The sequence below is a fragment of the Nothoprocta perdicaria genome, unplaced genomic scaffold (genome assembly GCF_003342845.1).
Source record: "Nothoprocta perdicaria isolate Ctin4 unplaced genomic scaffold, notPer1 scaffold_102, whole genome shotgun sequence".
Taxonomy (NCBI): Eukaryota; Metazoa; Chordata; class Aves; order Tinamiformes; family Tinamidae; genus Nothoprocta; species Nothoprocta perdicaria.
Genome location: NW_020454117.1, coordinates 1,424,258 through 1,443,051, shown reverse-complemented (window position 1 = coordinate 1,443,051; position 18,794 = coordinate 1,424,258). Strand labels below are relative to the sequence as shown.

The 18,794-nt window shown below is 48.0% G+C and overlaps 1 protein-coding gene across 3 annotated transcripts in view; it reads left to right on the top strand.

The window, feature by feature from the left end:
* The window catches only part of BBX (BBX, HMG-box containing), a 116,189-nt gene that overhangs the window by 43,228 nt on the left and 54,167 nt on the right, over window positions 1–18,794 (top strand). Inside the window, exon 3 of one of the 3 annotated variants that reach the window (XM_026041804.1) lies at window positions 2,676–2,778. The exons of the other annotated variants lie outside the window; for them this stretch is intronic. Within the exon in view, the coding sequence (XP_025897589.1) occupies window positions 2,767–2,778 (12 nt within the window). The 5' untranslated portion in view covers window positions 2,676–2,766. The remainder of the gene's footprint in view (window positions 1–2,675; window positions 2,779–18,794) is intronic. 3 annotated transcript variants of the gene reach the window in all.

Genomic DNA, 18,794 nt, shown 5'->3' with positions numbered 1-18,794 from the left:
AATATTCTGTGATTCTGTGAAAGGTGATGGAGCAGCTCTTCCCGGATATCATTGTTAAGCATGTGGAGGAAAAGAAGTAATCAGGAGTAGTCAGCATGGATTCACCACGGAGAAATCATGCTTAAAATGTCTGATGGCCTTCTCGGATGGGTGGGTGAGTGGATGGATGGATGGATGGATGGATGGATGGATGGAGGAATAAGGGGGAAGCCATGGCTGTTGTGTACCCTGACTTGAGCAAGGCTTTCGACGCCGTCTCCCATAGCATCCTCATGGGGAAGCTTGGGATGCGTGGCCTGGGTGCCAGCGAGTGGTGGAGCACGGGCACAGGCTGCAGGAGAGGCGCCACAGTCTGTTTCTCTGGGGATTTTCAAAGTCTACCTGCACAGGGTCCCGTGCAACGYGCTGTGGATGGCAGGGCTTTGGACAGGATGATATCCAGAGGTACTTTCCAACCTCAGCCATTCTGTGCAATCCTACAAAGCAGTAAATCTTTAACCTAGAGGATTTCCCGTGGCTTCTGTCAGTATTCACTGTAGCTCACCACCTTCCCAAAGTGTTTTTTTTGTTTTTTTTTTTTTTTTTACCTTGGCTTCCTCTTACAAATCATGTGGCTTATATGGTGCCCAGCAAAAACTTGTTTTCATTTGATGAAATGAGTCTGACTTGGTTATTAGGCTCCGCTTGTTAACTTAGCTCTATGATGTAAGTCCAACCGTTATGTGCCTTTTTTTTTCTTTTGCTTTAATCTGTCCTACCTTCTTAAAAACAGTTGTAAGTTTTAAAGACTTTAACTTAGAAAGTACTCCCTTAGTATTACTCAGATTACTCAGACTTATTTTAGACACTAGAGGGCAGACTTGTACTTTAAGTTAGTAACTATATATTAATATAAGATTCCAAAATATGAAAGTAGAAGCCTAATGAAAATCAACCTTTTGGATGCGTTTGCCTTTTTAATGAAGCAGATAGGAAAGTAAGTTTTTTCCTGTTAGGTGATAATATTTCATCGAAGCAGGATCGTTTTTCCAGAGGGGAGCGTAAAGGAAGTTCCCGAGGGTTTCGTTGCGGCTGTGGGTCTCGGTTGCTGCCGCCGCTGCCATCTGCTCCCTCTCGTTCACGTGAGCAGCGTGGACAGGCCTGGCGGGCAAGTTTGACTCCCTTCCCTCTGCCTTTTTGCCTAGTGCATCACCTCATAGAAACCATGCGTGTGCATATATTCCGTACTCAGAGTTAGCTGTTTATCCTAAATTCAGAGGTCAGTGAACCGGCTGAAGAATACAGAGAAGGGAGTCACCTCCCGCTTGGGACCAAAGCTGCCATCTCCACCTCTCATTCTGTGCCTGTTTTCCTGGTGCAAAGTTTTCGTAGAGCTCTGCTCTTCGGTTTGCGCAGAGTTCTGCGCTGGCCTAAGCAGTGATGTGAGCTGGCAGAGAGCAGAGTGTGGTGGGTTTGAGGGAGTACGTGAGGAAGCTGCCTTGCACTTACCCACCTCCATCATTTCTCCTGGCTTTCATCTCGGTGGCACCGAGGTGTCCCCGGCTTCCTTTCCACCCGCTTGCAGTCTTGGCTGCACTTCCCTCTCTGTCCTCCAGCCGCAGGTGTGTTGGTTGAAAGCAGTGACGGGATTGATTTGCTCAGCACAGTCTCCTGGGTCGTAACTGTGACTCTGATTTATGGCTTATGTCAATTTTTTTTTTTTAAAAATGAGCATGTGGGGTGTGCCTGTATGCTGATGAAGTGCTCCTGTAGCAAACGTGTTAGAAAAGCAGCAACCTGATAGAGACGTCGAGTGTGCTGCTACCTGGCGTAAGGGTGCCAGTGAGGGGGAATTATCAGCTATTTTTGACAAAATTCATTTTCATACGCAAAAAAAAATACAGAAAAAAATCTTCAGAGAGATGCTGCAGTGAGCAGTTCCCCCTGCTACAAGTTTTGTGGTGTCTAATGACTGGTTTCAGCTATTAAAATCATAATTAAAGCTCCTTGCTTTAATTAAAGTAAAACTGTAATCTTTTCTTTTAGGAAAAATACAAAGCTTGGAAGTACAAGTCCTTAAAGCTCCTGAAATGGAGACTGGTCTGAGCACCTCTGTTGCTGAGGCTGGTGACACCTCTCGAGTCCAGCAGAGCCCTGTTGGAGGGGTGCAGCGTTTGGCAGGGCCAAAGCAAAGAGCATGTGTGTTATTCATGCACAAGATACAAATGCAGTGAGGTTTCTTTGTTTTGTCATGAACAAATCTTTCGGAAGTGTCAATTATTCTGCCTTTTTTTAGCTAATTTCTGTAGCTTGGGCAAGCGACCCTCAGTTTGCCCGGCTCCTTGATAAGGGCTAAGATGTGTGATGGGTGATGGTCGAAAAGAGACTGAAATGGAAAACACTTTTCTTCCCTTTCTCCTAAGCGTGCTGCCAGTTGCCTGAAACATTGACAACTGCAACATACTTAGATGGAAATAATGGTGTTTTAAGGAGATACTGCATTTGCTAGAGCTGCAGCAGGTGCTCGATGAGGGGTCAGGTGCTGGAAGAAGCATCACAGTGATACATCCGTTGAATAAATGCTTGAAAAATCGCGTAAACTTTCTGAGTCTGACCCTTGCAACTCAGCTTATCTTTTCTGCATCTCCCTTTCTACCACTTCCTTATTTTTGCCTTTGCTTTTATGTTTCTTTTAGTTTTCCTCTGCGGCTCCTGGGACTGCTGAGCTCTTCCTGCGTTTCAGATGGCCTTGCTCACTGCCTTGCTCTGTGTGCCCACCCACTGCCTATGAGGAGCTGGGTAAATGCCTCCCTCCACCTTCGTGGGGACTTCACTTTAATGGGTTGCTTAGTTTCTTAACTGCTTCTAAATAATTAGAAAAAAACATAAAAAGAAACTAAGTGAATTGGGGCTGAAAATATATCAATGGTTTCTTTTTTCGCCCGCTTAACACACCTTTAAGAAATGGAAGCAAATATTACAATAGCAACCAAATATTATTACAGTCGAGTGTTTTGGGTGCACTTCATACTTCAGGTAAATGTTTTTTTGCTGCCAAACATATTGGACTGCAGATGATACTGAGGACCCAGAGCAGTTTGTGATAGGTGACTGTCTGCAAACACCTGGAGAGTAGGGGAATTGCTTGAATACATTTAAAATATCCTGGCTGACGCGGTTACCTGTTTGTAGTTCCCTGAAGCTTTTAGCTGGGCTGTATCTTGCAAAACGCGTGTCAGATCCCCGGGCARTGGAGATGTTTTAGATGGAGGAGATTCCACCAAAGGGAAGAGGTCTACGTGATGCGTTGGGGTCAGAGTGGCACCTTCAGGCCCGTGTTCCCGGGTGGCAGAAGGATGCGGCTCCCGCGGAGCACACAGGTATCTCCCCCAGAAGGGTAGGGGAGCGCGGAGGCCGCACCGGCGACCTCGGGAGCAGCGCTGGGCACAGCGGGCAAGGCGGAGGAGGGCTCCCAGAGCGCCCTGAGGAGCCACCCAAACCCCGCTGCCTGCTTCCTTTTCCACTTGTTTGGGCTTTGGTACCTTTTTTTGTAGCCGTGTTGGAGAACTTCGTCTAGAGATTTACATGAGAAAGTAGCATCTGTTAGTGGGGTTACTGCAGGGAATCGAGTTTTGTTTTTTTCTGCCGACCTTTGTCTTAAGTGGAAATTTTTACTTTGGGGTAGAAGCTGAATTTACTTGTAAAAAAGTAATTTTTTTTTCCTTTGGAAGCTGGAAATCAGTGTTGTCGGATCAGTTCTTTCAGCTCTCACCCTGCTCCCCTCTAGGGGACACCCRTGCCAAAGGAAAAACAAGCATTTCTTTAGAGGCTTGGAATAAACCCATTCTCTTCTGGCTGTTTCCTCCTCCTCTTCTCTAGGGTGGAACAAGTAGCAACAACCTGCCCCAATTCCGAGGGGTGCCTGGGGATAGCGCAGAGCACGTCAGGAAGTCGCATCGGATGCCTGTGCGTTATTGTGTTTTGTCACCACTCTGGTGTTAAATTCTCTTGAGAAGGTGCCAGGCAGACTTGGGCTCCCTTGCAAGGCGATGGAGAAAGGCACTCTCCCGGGTTTTCACTTCTGGCTCCTTTTGCTTGGAGTCCTTGTCAGCCAAAGGCTGCTGTGCATAAGGCTTGGGGCCGAGCGGTGGTGGGTGGGTCTCCCTTACCTATTTAATAAATATTATATATCATAAAATTATATTTTTATAATTTTGAACTGTATGAATATTGATCTCATCATCCTGGTCAGCCAGATCTCTAGCGCTTTTTTAAAATTACTATTTTTATTTAATTTTCCTCTTTTCTAGCTTAGAGCTTGCCTGCTGCTCRCACGGCTTTCTCCGTCACAGCCATAGGAGTGTTGGGTTCTCGTTGCCCTCAGGCCTGAGAGCGCCGTGTAGGTGACGGGAGCGTTCAGCGACGGCCGCAATCGGGGAACGGGGCTGCCGCTCCGTGCGCTGCCGAGCTCCAGATGACGGGAGGAGGGGACGTGGGGCTGCGCGGTTGTCGGTTTCCAGCATTATTCGTGTCTCCTGGCGCCTTTGTGGCGCATTCCGGGCGCCGGCGGCTCCCYGGGGTTCTTGGCTGTTGGTCGGGGCTGCGGTTCCTGGCGCGGCCCCTGYGGGACCCCTCAAGGCGGGAGGCGGCTCCGGGCCCGGCGGCTGCTCCCGCTGTGGTGCTGCCCCTTAGCTGACGGAGGCAGGTGGGTAGAGCTTCCCGCGCTGGAACGGGAGCGGCTGTTGGGAAGGGCCGGGCGCCCCGAGCGGCGCCGGGCGGCCCATGGAGGCCGCTCGCTCCACAGGAGGAGCCGGCCGTGCCCGGGCCCATCCTGCTCCCGGGGGCAGGGGAGGGCAGCGGGGCTGGTTGGTGCCCAGCCAGGGCGGGCAGCGGGAGGGCTGCAGGAGCCGCCGCGGCCCCGGGGCTGGTGGGCGCCGCGCACCCGCATGGGGCTCTGCTCTCTGACGGCTCCCCAGACAGGTCTGCCCGGTGCTCCTGCTGCCTCCCGGCTGGGCCGGGACAGAGGGGCTCCCCAGAGCTGCTCCTGCGGGAATGCAAGCCCAAAATGTGCCCGGCCTCTGCCTGGCCTGAGGTGCCCAGGCCTGGCCAGCCCCACAGCTCAGGTGCTCCCGATACAGAAACGGAGCCCAATTTCGCAGCCCTTCAACCCCAGTCGCAGCAGCGAACTCTCTAAACGAGCTGTCTTGGGAGCATTCGGCCTTGAGGCTTCTTCAGTTTTTGTCACACACATGGTCACATATGTTTTGGATGTGAATCCCTAAATTCAGTACCGCCTTGTTCCCCTGGCAGCCTTTGAGCTGTGAGGTGTCAAGCAATGGGCCTGAGCTCAGCATGAATAAACCAGCCTTGCAAAGAAATGAGGGCTGGAAATATCTGGGTTAGTTTCGTTTATGATCGAGGGTGGGTCTCTTGATAAGGGCTGGTCCTTGTGCACGTCATGCAACTTCCTTGGTCTAAACAAGAGGGAACTTCTTGAAATCTGCTGCTTTGAATGGCCCTAATTGCACGTGAAGGGTTAGTGACGTGGGCGCCGCTGAGAAGGCCAAGTGCCGAAACCTGCCTGCTTTCCAAGTGATGCAATTGGCTTTAGAGCCGTCCTTGAGTCTTCTGAGATGACACCTTGCCAGGCATTAATGTCTTAGTCAATGGGTCATAAATCATAAATTTCTCTCTTTCTGTTTCTCAGTTTCTCRCTCTTTTGCCCCCTCTCCCAGTAAAAACTCTCTTCCCAGGTTCTTAGCAGGTCCTTAGCGAAACAAAGCAAACAAAATTTTTTATTTGATTTGGTCTCTTATCTCCTCTCCAGAAACACATTTTTCTTTGGTATGGTAGTTATTGARGATGCAGTTACTCTATAATTTGTGTGCAAAGATTCTGTCTTTATTGGGGTTTTTTTAAATAAATGGCAAGGGAAAAAATAATTACTTTAACATGCAGCCTTTCTAATAAATAAAGGATGTTTTTTCAGACACTTTCTGAAGATGATTCTGCCTACAGGTTAAGAGGAAGACCCCACAGCGTTACGCATCGTCGTAAAATGGTGAATAAGGAGAAGGTSGGGGCCTGGGCTGCCGTGTGCCTGGGTGCTGGCAGGTGCTGGGCACACTCGCTGTGCTGATGCTGGCCACGTGCGTGACAGAACAGTGACCCCCAAGGCGTGCTCCCACATGCATCTGAGGGCTTTTTCCCCTCCTCTTCATCGGTCTTGCAGAGCACACCMAAATAACAGCTGCAGAGTTTCTAGGACCTCTTGATTTCCTTATTTCTTGCCCAGTCCCTTCTCTCTGTTGATGCTGGCTGTTTATTCTGCAGTGGCCGTGCGCCTGCCTCGCTCCACCCCACTTCGACCCCGTGGCTGCCTCTTATGGGGCTCGGGGGCAGCAGGGCGCGTAGCTGGAAGGGGAGCCCCAACCCGGTAKCTGCTGCCCCGCCTGGCTGCCATGGGGTGCTGCCCCCCGGGGCTCCTGCCACAGCTCCCCTCGCCGCCCCGCGCGAACGCTGTGCTCTGTAAAACTCCTGAAAACGGGGAAAACAGTCACAACAACTCAACTTTATATGTGCTAAGCAGGAAAGCTCCGCAGCAGCGTTCAAAAGAGCTAGAAAAAGTAATACACTGTCTTTGTTTCTCTGTGGTTGTAAAGATAGGAAGATAAAAATTATAAGAGCTACCTGTAATCTCAACTATCACATCTTGTTGGAGATGGGCCTTGCTTGTGAAGTGGCTTTTTATGTTGGTGGGGTGTTTGTTTYATTCTATAGTTCTCTTTCACTGGAGAACTATAAAAGCCATTTTCTCCACCCGTCTGGAGTCCGACTATTGCATTGCTTTCATGACACCACTTCTTCTTTGACGGTTGGTTAAGAAATACGAGTTTTTAAATAGTTGGCAGTGCAATCAGATGAGAACCTGTCTTACTAAAGATGACTTCTCCTTTCACTTCCATTGACTGCCACTCCAAGGGCGAGAAAACTCCCYGCGTTTTCTTGGTGTTTCTTAGAAATCCTTGTCAAAAGGAGACAAAATAGAGCAATGCAAACTGAGATGATGTGCTTGTGACTGTAGTTTTTAGCTTCACCTGTTCCAGTTTGGAATTTTGTTCCATTTCTGGAGATATACACAGCTTTATTAAAACAGAACAGCTGAGAAAAAAACCCCAAAACCCAAATGAAAAGAACGGTGTTTTCCCAGACTCTTTATAGTGATTGAGAAGAGCAGAATCGGAAGCCTTGGGAGGGGGTGTCAAGGCACGTGGCAGCAGGAAGAACCTGTATGTTTTCTGTGTTAGTGTTCTCTTTCCTGACTCTAATGTTAATTTGAAGAGCCTGTGTCAATTGCTTCTTTAAATTTTTCCTTTTTTTTAATCAATTTTCTAGGCAGTTTTATTTTTGCTGGAAATACTTCATTGCTACCGTGAGTCATATTGATTCAACCTTCTTCTTAAGAGAAATCTCACTGTGTATTTTATCTTTAAATTTCTGGATTCTCTTTGTGCAGACAGTATCTGTGGAGTTTTTTATTATTATTGCAATGTTAGACCTGTGCAGTAAAAATRTGAATTAAAGGTAATTGACTGTAGAAGTGAGTGACTCTGAACTTCCTTGCCCCTGTGTTGAGAATATTTGCAGTGATGAGAACTCATTTGCTGTTCTTAAATGCTAGCCAGGTGTTTGATTTGTCAGGATTAAGCTGTGCTATTAGGCAAACAGGTATTTAATGCTGACACCAGAATGAGTTTTTCTCAGCCCAAATCCCAGGCTTGGTCTTCGAAACCGGAATGTGTCATTTAATGTGAGCCAGTAGAATCCCGAGCCTCGCGCTGCGGAGCCAGCCCTTCCCTGCCCACCGCAGCCCAGGGCTCCCCGCGGGCTCACCAGGAGGCCGGCCGGCCCTCCAGGCCTCTGAAAATGTTGGAGACACATGGGGATAAGAGGCACATGGGGATGGTTGTCAGAGAGCCGCTGTGGCTGGCTGGCTGGCCTTTTCTGGCTTAGGCTTCGCTTGTTGAGTTTYGTGTAAATCTTGTGTTGTTGACTGTTAAAAAGGGTCCAGCTCCTGAGAGTTGTTGTGCATCGTGAGTGGATGTACATAATCAAAAAAGAAAGGACCCCTCGGGTTCAAAGACTGAGGTATCTGAGTTACTGTTTAATAGATGGATATGTTTGGCATTCACAGGCACAAAACTCACCCTTTCCGAGAGGATTTCACTAAATGTTTCTTATGCAAAGATCTGCAGCCAGGTGGGAGAGGGTGGACTTTTGTACTGCAAAAATCTGGAAAAGGAAAGAAGAAGGAACTTTCCTGTGAGCATTGACTCCATGAGGAAGTGTAAGTGCAAACGCGAGTCGCTCACGGGAAGAACTGCCCGCTTGATTTTAAGCACTTTGTGCTTAAGTGGTCTGGCTTTGGTCTTCTGCAGGAAGATTGTGTGCACCTCCACATTAGGCCTAAGAAAGTCACATAYATCCCAGACGTTGCTGCCAAACAATAATCCATCTAATAACARTTCTAAAATACTTAAAAGAGCTTCCACCTCTTTTCTTCCAAATTTCCAATAGAGACAAATTGGGCAAGTTAAACTAACAGGTTTTTTGAAACTTGAATTGCCCGGTCCCGTCCAAATTTATTAAAGTCCTATAGGATCTTCACTGCCCCTGCCAGGTCTTTGATGAGCACGTCGTGCTGCATCGTCTCTCCAGTTGCTACATCATTAGGGACCTGGATTTTCTGGCGAGACTCGTTCATGTTTGAGCACTTGTGTATAGAGCAGCAGACTTCAAAATGGCCATGATAAGGTGGATTGCTGATGGTGTGTAACACCGGGATGTCAGAAGGAATCGGTCTGGGATGTACTTAAATTACTAATTCATTACTAATTCCCTTCCGTCAGTTCCTTGACCAGGAAGGCCACTTGCTCTTGTTCTGTGTTTGAGTTTAAGGCTTGCTTTAAAATCATGATAACTTCATTCCTTCCCCCAACTGAAAATAACCTTTTTATAACCTTTTTGTTTTGTTTTGTTATCAAAGAGTGAAAAACCTTCAACTACATTGGATTCACCTTTAGAGAAGTATTGAAAGCTTCTTATATTTTTGGGCAAAAGAAGCATATGTTTTAAATACCCTTAATCTTGCCAGGGAGGTATTTGTAGTCCCGGGCAGCTTTGCTTATAAAATCAGGAAAAGAAAGCACTGAGCCAAGCAAGCTGGTAAAGAAAGCATTGAGCCAAGCGAGCTGGTACCTGTGTTTTCCAGCTGCCGGTATTTCCAGCTCTTCAGGCTTTACAATTATTGGCAAATACAGTAAAACAGTTGTAATCTTTGAGGTTATTCCAGGTCTGATGAAACAGTGTTCCATTCTCATGGATCCCGCAGGAGGCAGGAGCCAGACCCTCGGGGGTTTTGTGGCACAGAGGAATGTYGGGGACTCCTTGCGTGCTGGTCAGCCCCTAGGAAGACAGAGGCCCTGGAAGCCTTTTCCAGGCAAAGGTGACTGGGAAGAGCCAGCAAGGATTGCGCATGGCCCACCCGGTGGCTCTCTGTGAAGAAGAGGAGAAGAGGAACAGGGGCATTTGTTTATTTTGATGCTAGCAAGGCTTTTGGTGCCTCCCGGAGCAGCCCTGGAGCCAAGCTGGGGAGATGAGCCCRGATGGACAGATCACACGTGGGTGCAGAACCGGTTGAGCCGGCGGTTCAGCCTTGAGCTGGCAGCCCTTAGAGGTGCCCTTGCTCAGGGGCTGGTGCGGCCTGATCCTGGTTCCYGAGGCCGGTGGGATGGCGGAGCGCGGCCTCCAGCCCCGCGGCGCCGAGCTGGCGGGAGCAGTGGGAGTGCTGGAGGGCAGCGCTGCCGTTCGGAGGGGCTTCGGAAAGCTGGGCATGCAGACTGACAGGAACCCCGTGCTTTCAACAAATAAAACCCCCCAACAATAACAGGAAAGGCACAAAACAGCATTACAGAGAAGGCCTGRGATCCTAGTGGGCAATAAGCGGACGTGAGGCAGCAGTGTGACCCTGTAGGGGTGACGCCAGCCTGCACCAGGGGCTCTTTGGTCTTTGCTGAATCCCATCGTCTTGTTTCCCTAGACTGAATTCAAAGTAAGCCTTGTCTCTTTCTCCTTAGGTGGAGCTTTAGTGTTCAGCAAAATTTAAGGTGGGGATGTGCCTGTAACACTATTGAGCACGCATGTGACTTAAAGTATTTGTTATAGCCCTGCTTGCTTCTAATGGATTGGTTTGGAGCTTATTAGAGAGAGAAACTGTGGGTCATGGGAGCTTTCTCTTCACTTTTTTTAATCCTTATGCATTCARTTTTAGGTCTTTTCTATCAAACGAAGTAGTGCTGGGCCTTAGGCTTAATTTTATCTTATTTTCACTTGCTTCTGCACCTCACGTGAAAAAAAGTGGTACACTTATACTTGGTGCTGGATGATGCCTGGAGGAAAGTTCTGAGCTGACTTGGCTCAGATCGTTTTGTTGGATGGGCTCTGAACGTGCATGCGTGTACACGAAATGCCCTTATCCTGAAATGGACTGGTAGTCATGCAAGCCCAAACTTCCATGCCGACCTAATTAAATGCGTATTTTTATTTAACTGACTAAATGTGAATGRTGATGTGTAATGATTTAGTCACTGAAATATAGAATAAGGGCCTTAAAATTATTTCTAGTTTGTGTTTTAGATGCTTAAGGAGACATTAATATGCTAAGTAGCTGAGACCACATCTGGGGTTTTTTGGGGCCTAGACCTGCCATAAGAAATACTCTACTGATTACTTTTAGTAACTCTTTTTTTTTTAATCTGTATGAAATTTTATGAAATTTTGCTCACCTTGATAGTGCAGTGTATGTCCTCCTCTTGGGGTCATCAGCAGTGTTTTGGTTTTCTGCACCTTCCTGTCTTCTTTGTCTTGCTTTTTAGGTGCTCATTGCCCAGAGGTGGTTTTTTCTGTCCTGCAGCTGCAACTGCAGAACCTGCACGACTCATTTTATCAAGAACATTGGCCAAGCCCCAAATCAAACAGACCTTTTAGACTATATGTTTAAAGGCTCGTATTGATTATACTTGAGCAGCGTCTCCCATTTGTGAAGGCAGACACGTGYAGGTGTGTGTAGGTGGCATTTAGCTGGCACTTGGCAGGAAGCTTGCCCGGGGTCCGGGCTGGTGGACTGCCTGGTCACGGCCGTGTGGCCAACGGGCAGCAGCCTCTGTGAACATCCGCGGGTGGATCTGCACCGTGTCTTGCTGGGGATCACTAAGGTCTTTGTAATCATCCGTATAACAGCAACAACAACAACAAAAATGCTGAATGGGAAGGTTAGCTTCTTCAGTTTCCCCGCTGTTCATCTTCTGGGAGGGAAAGAAGACAGTGGAGGAGGACTCAGGCCTTGGATGGGCATCCAGGAGATACAGACCAGGTTTGACCATGGTTTGACCATGACCAATCTGTTTYGGATTCTTCTGAAGCGTTTTGCTCTCCAAGAGACTCGGTTTTTAAATTGGGAAGGTTAGGGGGAAATGAATGTTCCTGCCTTTTGTTAGGTTGCTTTGAAACTCGGATGTAAGATGGAATAAGAGCTAAGCTTTCTTATTTTTCAGTGAATTTGATTCCGCCACGGCAAGGTAGCTGACAAGCCKTTCAATAGGAGAATAATAGCAGATGATGTTTGGTAACGGTGTGTTTTTGATTTGGGCTCTGTCTCCAAGTGTGTGCAACCGCACTTTGTCTCTAATGCTGCAGCTTTATCAAAGTATAACACAGAAGGAGGTGAACATCCTCATTTTAGGATCCTAGAAGGAAACTGCAAAGAAGCCCAGATTTTAACACGGGTTGGTTGGTTACCCAATGTTGACCTATGTATTTGTCCCAGGGGTCTCTAGGCAGAAATACAAGCAAATATTTTTGCATAAATGTTGGGTTCAGGATTTGAGGTGCAAGCATGCTTCCCACGGGTTGTGTGCATGTCGTGTGCGCTAAGTTTGACGCCTTCTRAACATGCTGCAATGCATGTGCAAACTTAGCCATTTTGGGGCTATCCAACCACCCCAGTTCCTTCTACCTACAGAATAAAAGAGTATGTAGTGTGGGAGAGTAAAATGTTTAATAATGATCCCCACTGTAAGATGTTCCTGAGTTAGATACGGAAGTTAGATGAGTTCTCAAGATTTGAGCCGGGGCGAGGTCACGGGTTGGGCGCAGTGTGTCCCTCCTGACCTGTGACCAGCTGTGTGGGGCTTTTTGCAGCTACAGGGCCCTGCGTAGACACCTCGTGGCTCTGTTCCCCGCCTTTCCAGGTGGGCTCTGTTAAGGCCCTCATTCTTAACTGGCCTGAACTCGGCAGAAATTCCTGTGTCGTAAGTAGACATGGTTGTATTGTAAAAGCTCTACATAGTGAATTGACATTTACCACTTATATTTTTCTATAGTTTGGGGTTTTGTTTTCCACTTAAATCCARAGTGCTGAGAAGAGCTGTCCTCTTGCCCAACTTGAGTGCATCAGAAGGATTAAGCATAGGCTTAGTTTAAAAATCTGCTTACAACTGCATGGCCAGAAGCCACAAAGTGGTGCAAATAAGAAACTTTTTTTGTTGTATAAAAGATGGGTGACTTTAAATACCGAATCGAAATAAAAATGAACCACTAGGTGGCACTTTAAAATTATGAATAGCATATTTCCTCTCAGAATCATCACGAACTTTGAAAGAAGATTCTTTGAAAGAACTCAGAAAGATTTTGTGAGGGTTTTTATAGGTCTGAGACACGGTGGTATTTCAAAAAAGTCAGCAGGTTTTTACATGTACCTTATTTTTTGGTGTTTTAAATCAAACATTTGACATCATTTGTGCTTGAAAAGTCCCTTCCAAATACTTAAAATGCGATCTTTAGAAAGAAGTATTTGTAGAGCTCAAAACCACATGCAAATGTATTTGCTCTCCACTTCTTATTCACAACTAGCTTTTAAAAAATTTCTTGGTTCAGTCTTGGCATTCTCTCTGTAGAGTTAGGCCCAAATTGAGATACATTTTGACAAAATATTGCATTAGCGTTTCTTCTAATATTTTCTAAGGTTCCCTGCTAGTGATTGACCGAGAAGTCTGGTGGAAGGGAACTGCCTTTAAGGGTACAGGGTTTTTTACCCCTAGCATCTCTGGGGAGGACAGGGGGAGGGAAGGCATCCCCTGTGCTGGGGCAGGAACGTTGGACTGGATGATCCCTAGAGGTCCCTTCCAACCTCAACCATCCTGCGATTCCGTGCCGAGAGCGGCGCCGGGCACGTCCCTGCAGCCGGTGCTGCCCGCGGCCGCCGCGTGTCCCGGGAGCACGCGGGCCGCAGCGCTGGGAGGGGAGCGGGAGGCGCGGGCGCTCTTCCCGCTCGGCCCTGGCCGCCCTGCTCGCGCGGCGGCAGCGGCGTCTCCGTGTCGGCGCCGCTTTGCGCCCGGCTAAACAATCTGGTCGTGTTAGTGCCCCAGAGCCTTTGGCGTGCCTGGAAAGGAGGGATAAAGATAAGCCTTTGACATTGACAGGTCGGGAGGATTGGCTTTGTGCRTTCCCTTCTGTATTCCCGCTGTTCAGAGGCTCTCACTCTTCGGAGGCTCTAAGCAATGTTCCAAGACGACCCTCTGTACAAAATTCCACATTGATTTTGGACTTCTACCCAACTAGACCCTTTGGTGAGGAAGCTTTTGCTGAACTGCAGATGCCCTCGTGGGCGTTTGATGATGAGGGCACATATGCATCGAAAGCCATTMAATATTTCCTGCAGCTGTTTTTCCTGGGATCCGATTGGGACTAAAGGCCCTTATGTCAGGATTAGCTGTTTAAGGAAAAAATAGAGGGAAAACCTAGGTGAGTCAGTTAATGTTTCACAGAGACTTTCTTTTCAGTGTGGTATTAAAATAATGGCAAAGCACAAGAATGCCTGTCTGTGTGGAGATGCTGCTCTGCAGGCAGGCACTGGATTCCTGGGAAGGAAGGTGGTTAGTGCTAGGCCAGGTGCCTTTTCCCTGCAGGATCCATGCGGCAGGTGCCTCTTCCCACAGTATCCATGCGGCAGGTGCCTCTTCCCACAGGATCCATGCGGCAGGTGCCTCTTCCCACAGGATCCATGCGGCAGGTGCCTCTTCCCACAGGATCCGTGCAGCAGGTGCCTCTTCCCACAGGATGCCTGTGGCTGCAGCGTGGAGCGCCCGGCGAGCCCCGGGTTCAGCTGCCAGGCGTGCGGCTGGGGAAGGGGACCCGGCCCCGGAGCTTCATGGAAGCAGCTCCAGGCGCGGCCGGGGCCTTGCCGCCTTGGGCCGTGTTTGTCATTGCTGCCCCGGCAGCTGCTGACAGCTGAAAACAGATCCTGCAGTTGCAAATRCCATAGCGTAACTTAAATTCCAGGAGAAAGCAAAGCCTGTGGTGGGTAAGAGGTAAGTATCCAGTCAGCTACCTTTTCCTAGGGACTGAGAGACAGAGCTACACAATGTGAAAGAGGTTGATACAAAACAACACAATTCTGGACAGCTACAGCAGGCCAGTTAAATTACACAGAAATTACACAGTTTTACTGAGGGCCATTTGCCTCTTCTCTTACCTGCAACATGTTTGATTGCCGTTTCCCTCTTCCCGAAGGGAAGAGCCCTCCGTGGCTGCACGGAGCGGCGAGAGGAGCCGCGGGCTGCACAGCCCCTCCGTTTGCAGGACGCTGCTGGGGCCTCTCCGAGGCCGCCTGCCCTCGCAGGGCTGCGCTTCCCTGCTGCTGGAGCGTCGCGCAAACGCATTCCCTGCCCTCCTCCTCTTTGTTTCTAGGGTTAAATCCAGCCCCTGTGCGGGTGTCGGGCTTGTTTGCTTGCAGGTGCCTGTGGGTACTGTTTTCCCGCGGGATTCTTGATTTCTTTTTCATGTGGAGTGGTGCGTTGCTGCCAAACACGGGCCGCTTAGCCCGGGCGGAGCAAACGTGTCCTTTTGGTGATACAGGATTTGATATACAGGAGTTTCATTAAAAGCTTGATTCAGGAGCCTGTTGTGCCTGGCCGTGGCAAGTTAGTTTGAAAATGTTTGTCTACAACATCGTTGTATCTCTATTTATTTAAATAGTTTGCAGTACTTGCAACTCCGGAGTATTTTTAAGCAGTTACGTGCAGGAGAAAGTCTATTAGGAACTAAAAGGGATGACCATTTCCTGAGTCATTTCTCATTTCCTAAAGGTTTTTCCAGCGTCAGGAGTCAGTTCCCTCAAGCTCTGTAGTGTTGCCTTCCAGCGCAGGCAGCTGTGAGATGATTTTACCGCGTTGGTTTGGCCTAGTAATTTGATGTTACTTGGCGTTTAGATTGGGCAAAGAACATCCAAATGGAAAAAAAAACATACCTCAAGCCTGCAGAGACTCGTGGCATTGTCCTTCTTGTGAAGATTCTCACTTAGTTGCACCACATCATCCTACATATCTGCTTAAAATGTCAAAAGCCTTCAGAAAGAACTTGGTTTGAATTGTGTTTGAAATATTGCGACTCAGCTGTTTCTTGTGGTTAGATGGTTAGAAGAAAAAAAAAAACTTTAGTGATTTGTTTGGCACTTGAGTTTGCTATGTGCAGGAGAAAGCCTMTTAGAAAATAAAAGGATTGACCGTTTTGTGAATCATTTCTCATTTTCTAAAAGTTCTTCCAGTGGCAGGAGTCAGTTCCTTAGCCTAAAGTCATGGGGCTGCACAGAAGAAACCCTGCGGGGTCCGTGTGCACGGGGCAGAATCGGGGACCCCCGCGTCATCCCGGGCTGGTTTCTGTGGCATCTCCTTGAGGTCCCCAGCGCCAGCGGAGTCCTGGGCTGCTCCCGCCTTCCTGCTTTTCTGGGAGCTTTTTCCAGCCCTTAGATCCCTTTTTACCTGCTGTGAGTGGTGCCCACCCACATGAAGTGAGCATCAGTGGTGTGGAAAAGAGATTATCTGCGAATGTCTTTTTTTATGCATTTAAAGCTTCTTATTTTGCCCTTGTCAGGCTAAGCAATACTAGTTTGCTGAGAGCTTTTCTCTTTTTCGTTTTCCCATGTTCTTTCTTTGTTTGCTTTCTCCTTTTCCTCTTCTTTTTTTTTTTTTTACTCTTTTTCTCTTTTTTTTTTTTCAGAGTGTATTTTTTAGACCACAACCCACCTGTTTTGCTGCAGTGAGGTGTCACCAAGCGCTACAGAGCACTATAGAGCTGGCACTGTAACCGTGATAGGTTTATCTTTGTTTTCCAGGGCCACAGCTGAGGCAGTACTCCGGAGTTTGGCTTTCCTTTAGAGTAGGGCGTTCCTTGAAATGCTCACTTGGCTTTGACCCAGTCGACTGTATTCGTTCCTCAGCTGAAGCCTCAGAGAAGCCCATAGTCATGCTCGGTGTTTGGTTTGGTCTCTTAGTCCTCTTGGAAAGCTCTCTCCACAAGCGGGCAGCATCCCTCTTGCGACAGGCTTGAGGCTTYGGAGGAGACATCATTTTCTGCAGCAGACTCCTCCGTTCCTTGCCCCGGACGGGCACGTTTTCCCAGGCAGGAAATAGAAGCACCGTGAGGTTTGGTTTCCTGCCAAACCTCAGTGTATTGGCTGTGGACACGCAGTGTCCGTTGGCAAAAGCAGATTTGCAGCAGTCCAGCACGRAAAATGCCCTGACAGCAGTGCTGATGGCTAGTCCTTAAGAATTACCGTGGCACTATTAACCAAAAGCAAAACTAAGGGATGTTTATCTAAGCAGATAAGCAAATAGTAATAGCACATTTGTTCCCCTGTACTTTTTTTTTCCCCTTAAAATTGAATCAACTGGATACCASAGTGGTGGGTGCAGTTGTTGAGCACAACTGTAGAGTTCCCTCCATCCAGGAGAACCCCACAGATTTCCAGACGGAAGAAAACCCAGAGAACATTTTCTGTCTGTGCGTGTGTGAATGCCAGTTCAGGGAGAGGATAGAAGTGGAGTTTTAAGATCCATCCCCTTTTATCATGTGTTGCTCTTACCTCTCCCGTGGTACGCGTGCAAGTGATTCACTGGGAATTCAGGAAGTGCTCCGGGCTGCCCGCTCGCTCCATGGGAGAACGAAGGCAGGAAGCAGCTCACTAACTGGGAGCTTAGGACACTGAGGAGGAGAAGGGGGCTGAGAGCCCTTTCCCACCCTGTTCCAGCAGGAGCGTGTCCCTGGCTGCTGGGGAGGGCTCTGTGCTGCTGTTACAGGGGCGCGAGGCTCTCCCAAAGCGCTGCTTGCAGGCAGGGCCCAGCACGGCCCCTCTCCAGCCCTCACATCCGTCCAGGCAAGTGGGAAAGCTCCTCAGCAACGCTTCTGTTTTCATTTACGTGTATTTTATTCCCACTAATCTCACTTGCCTTTTACTTGAAACTTAAACTCTTCAGCCCCCTAGGAACTGAGAGTTCAGTCCTCTTGTCACTCCTCCATGTTCGTTTGTGTAAAGGAGCTGAGGTTTTTGGTGACATAAAACAGCAGAAAGTGTGGAAATTGATTTGCAATTTCCCTCCTTCCCCCTTTATCTTAGCAATCTGTATGGATTCAGCTAAGGGCCCAGCTAGAGTCCAAAGGAAGTGATTTTAAGGTAGCAGGAAAATGGAAATTCATTTCCAGTGTCCTAATGGAAACAAGACGAGCGTGACAGATTCGGRTGTTGTTTTGCCGAAAACAACAAAATCTCTTCCAATAGAGATTCCACCATATTTACAATTCAACTCTCCAGGTTCTGCCTTTGCAGGCCTAGGATTTCGTACACACAGGGATGCCTCCCTGGCAAATGTCAGCCAGGCCCCAAATTGTGCAAGTCCCCTGTCTGCGTCAGGGTTGGCAAATAACAAGAAAAAGAAATAGTAGAAAAGCAAAACTGAATATCAGCAAAGGTAACACTGCTRCTGTTGCTGCTGTGAACATTTAAAAAAGGAACCACTTGCATGCGACTGCCTATCTGAATTAGAAACGTGTGTTGTAGAACAGTAAGCAGTTGTTCTCTCCTTTCTTGTTGAGATCCCTTTTGCTAAGGAATCTTGCTTTTTTCCACCCGAATTCCCGTTAGGTATACATATTTATAAGGCATGCAGCAAAACAGTGGTAGCCAGCAGGAAAAAAAGCTGAAGAAAAACGTTGCCAAAATATTTTTATTGGTGTAAGTGCAACATCTCTGTCGCATCTCCTCTGCATCGGCACTGAAGGTATGTGTAAAACATCACCCTTAAGGTGTCTGTTGCTATCAGTGGATYGTGAATACCGGTCTTGACAGGCGTCCTCTGGTGATGCTGTGCAGCATATGTGGCTTATTTTAAGCAAATCCCTCTGTATTTTGCCTTGCCTTGTTGGAATGCTCCTCCTTTTTCCCTCCTCCCTTTCACTTTCTTATCACCTCAGTGCTCAAAAATACCCTGGAAAATCTTGCAAGTTGTTTATATTCTTTTTCTTTTTTCTGTTGCTAGCTGCTGAAAGCTACTTTGTTGATCATCACAAGATATACCTTTACTGATGCTGCAGAAGAAATCACATTTTTTTCTGATATGCTGCAGAAATTGCAGTTGTTGCAACATTGTGCTTTGGGCAGTGGACTTTGGAAGCTCAAGTCCTCCTGCCCTTAACTTGCTCTGTGACTGTCACTACAATGATTTAGTGACCAAACTAACCACAGGACCCAACAGTTCTTGCAGGGCCCAGATCCAGCTCTTCCTTCAGAAGCTCGGAGGGCTGCTGGTCAGTGCACAGGGAGAGCGGGAGGAGAGGGGGTGACAGCCCTGCCTGCCCTTCCTGCCGCCCTCCTTCCCCTGTGGAAAGTGGCTGGCGTGCTCTTGGTGCTCACAGAATCACAGGAT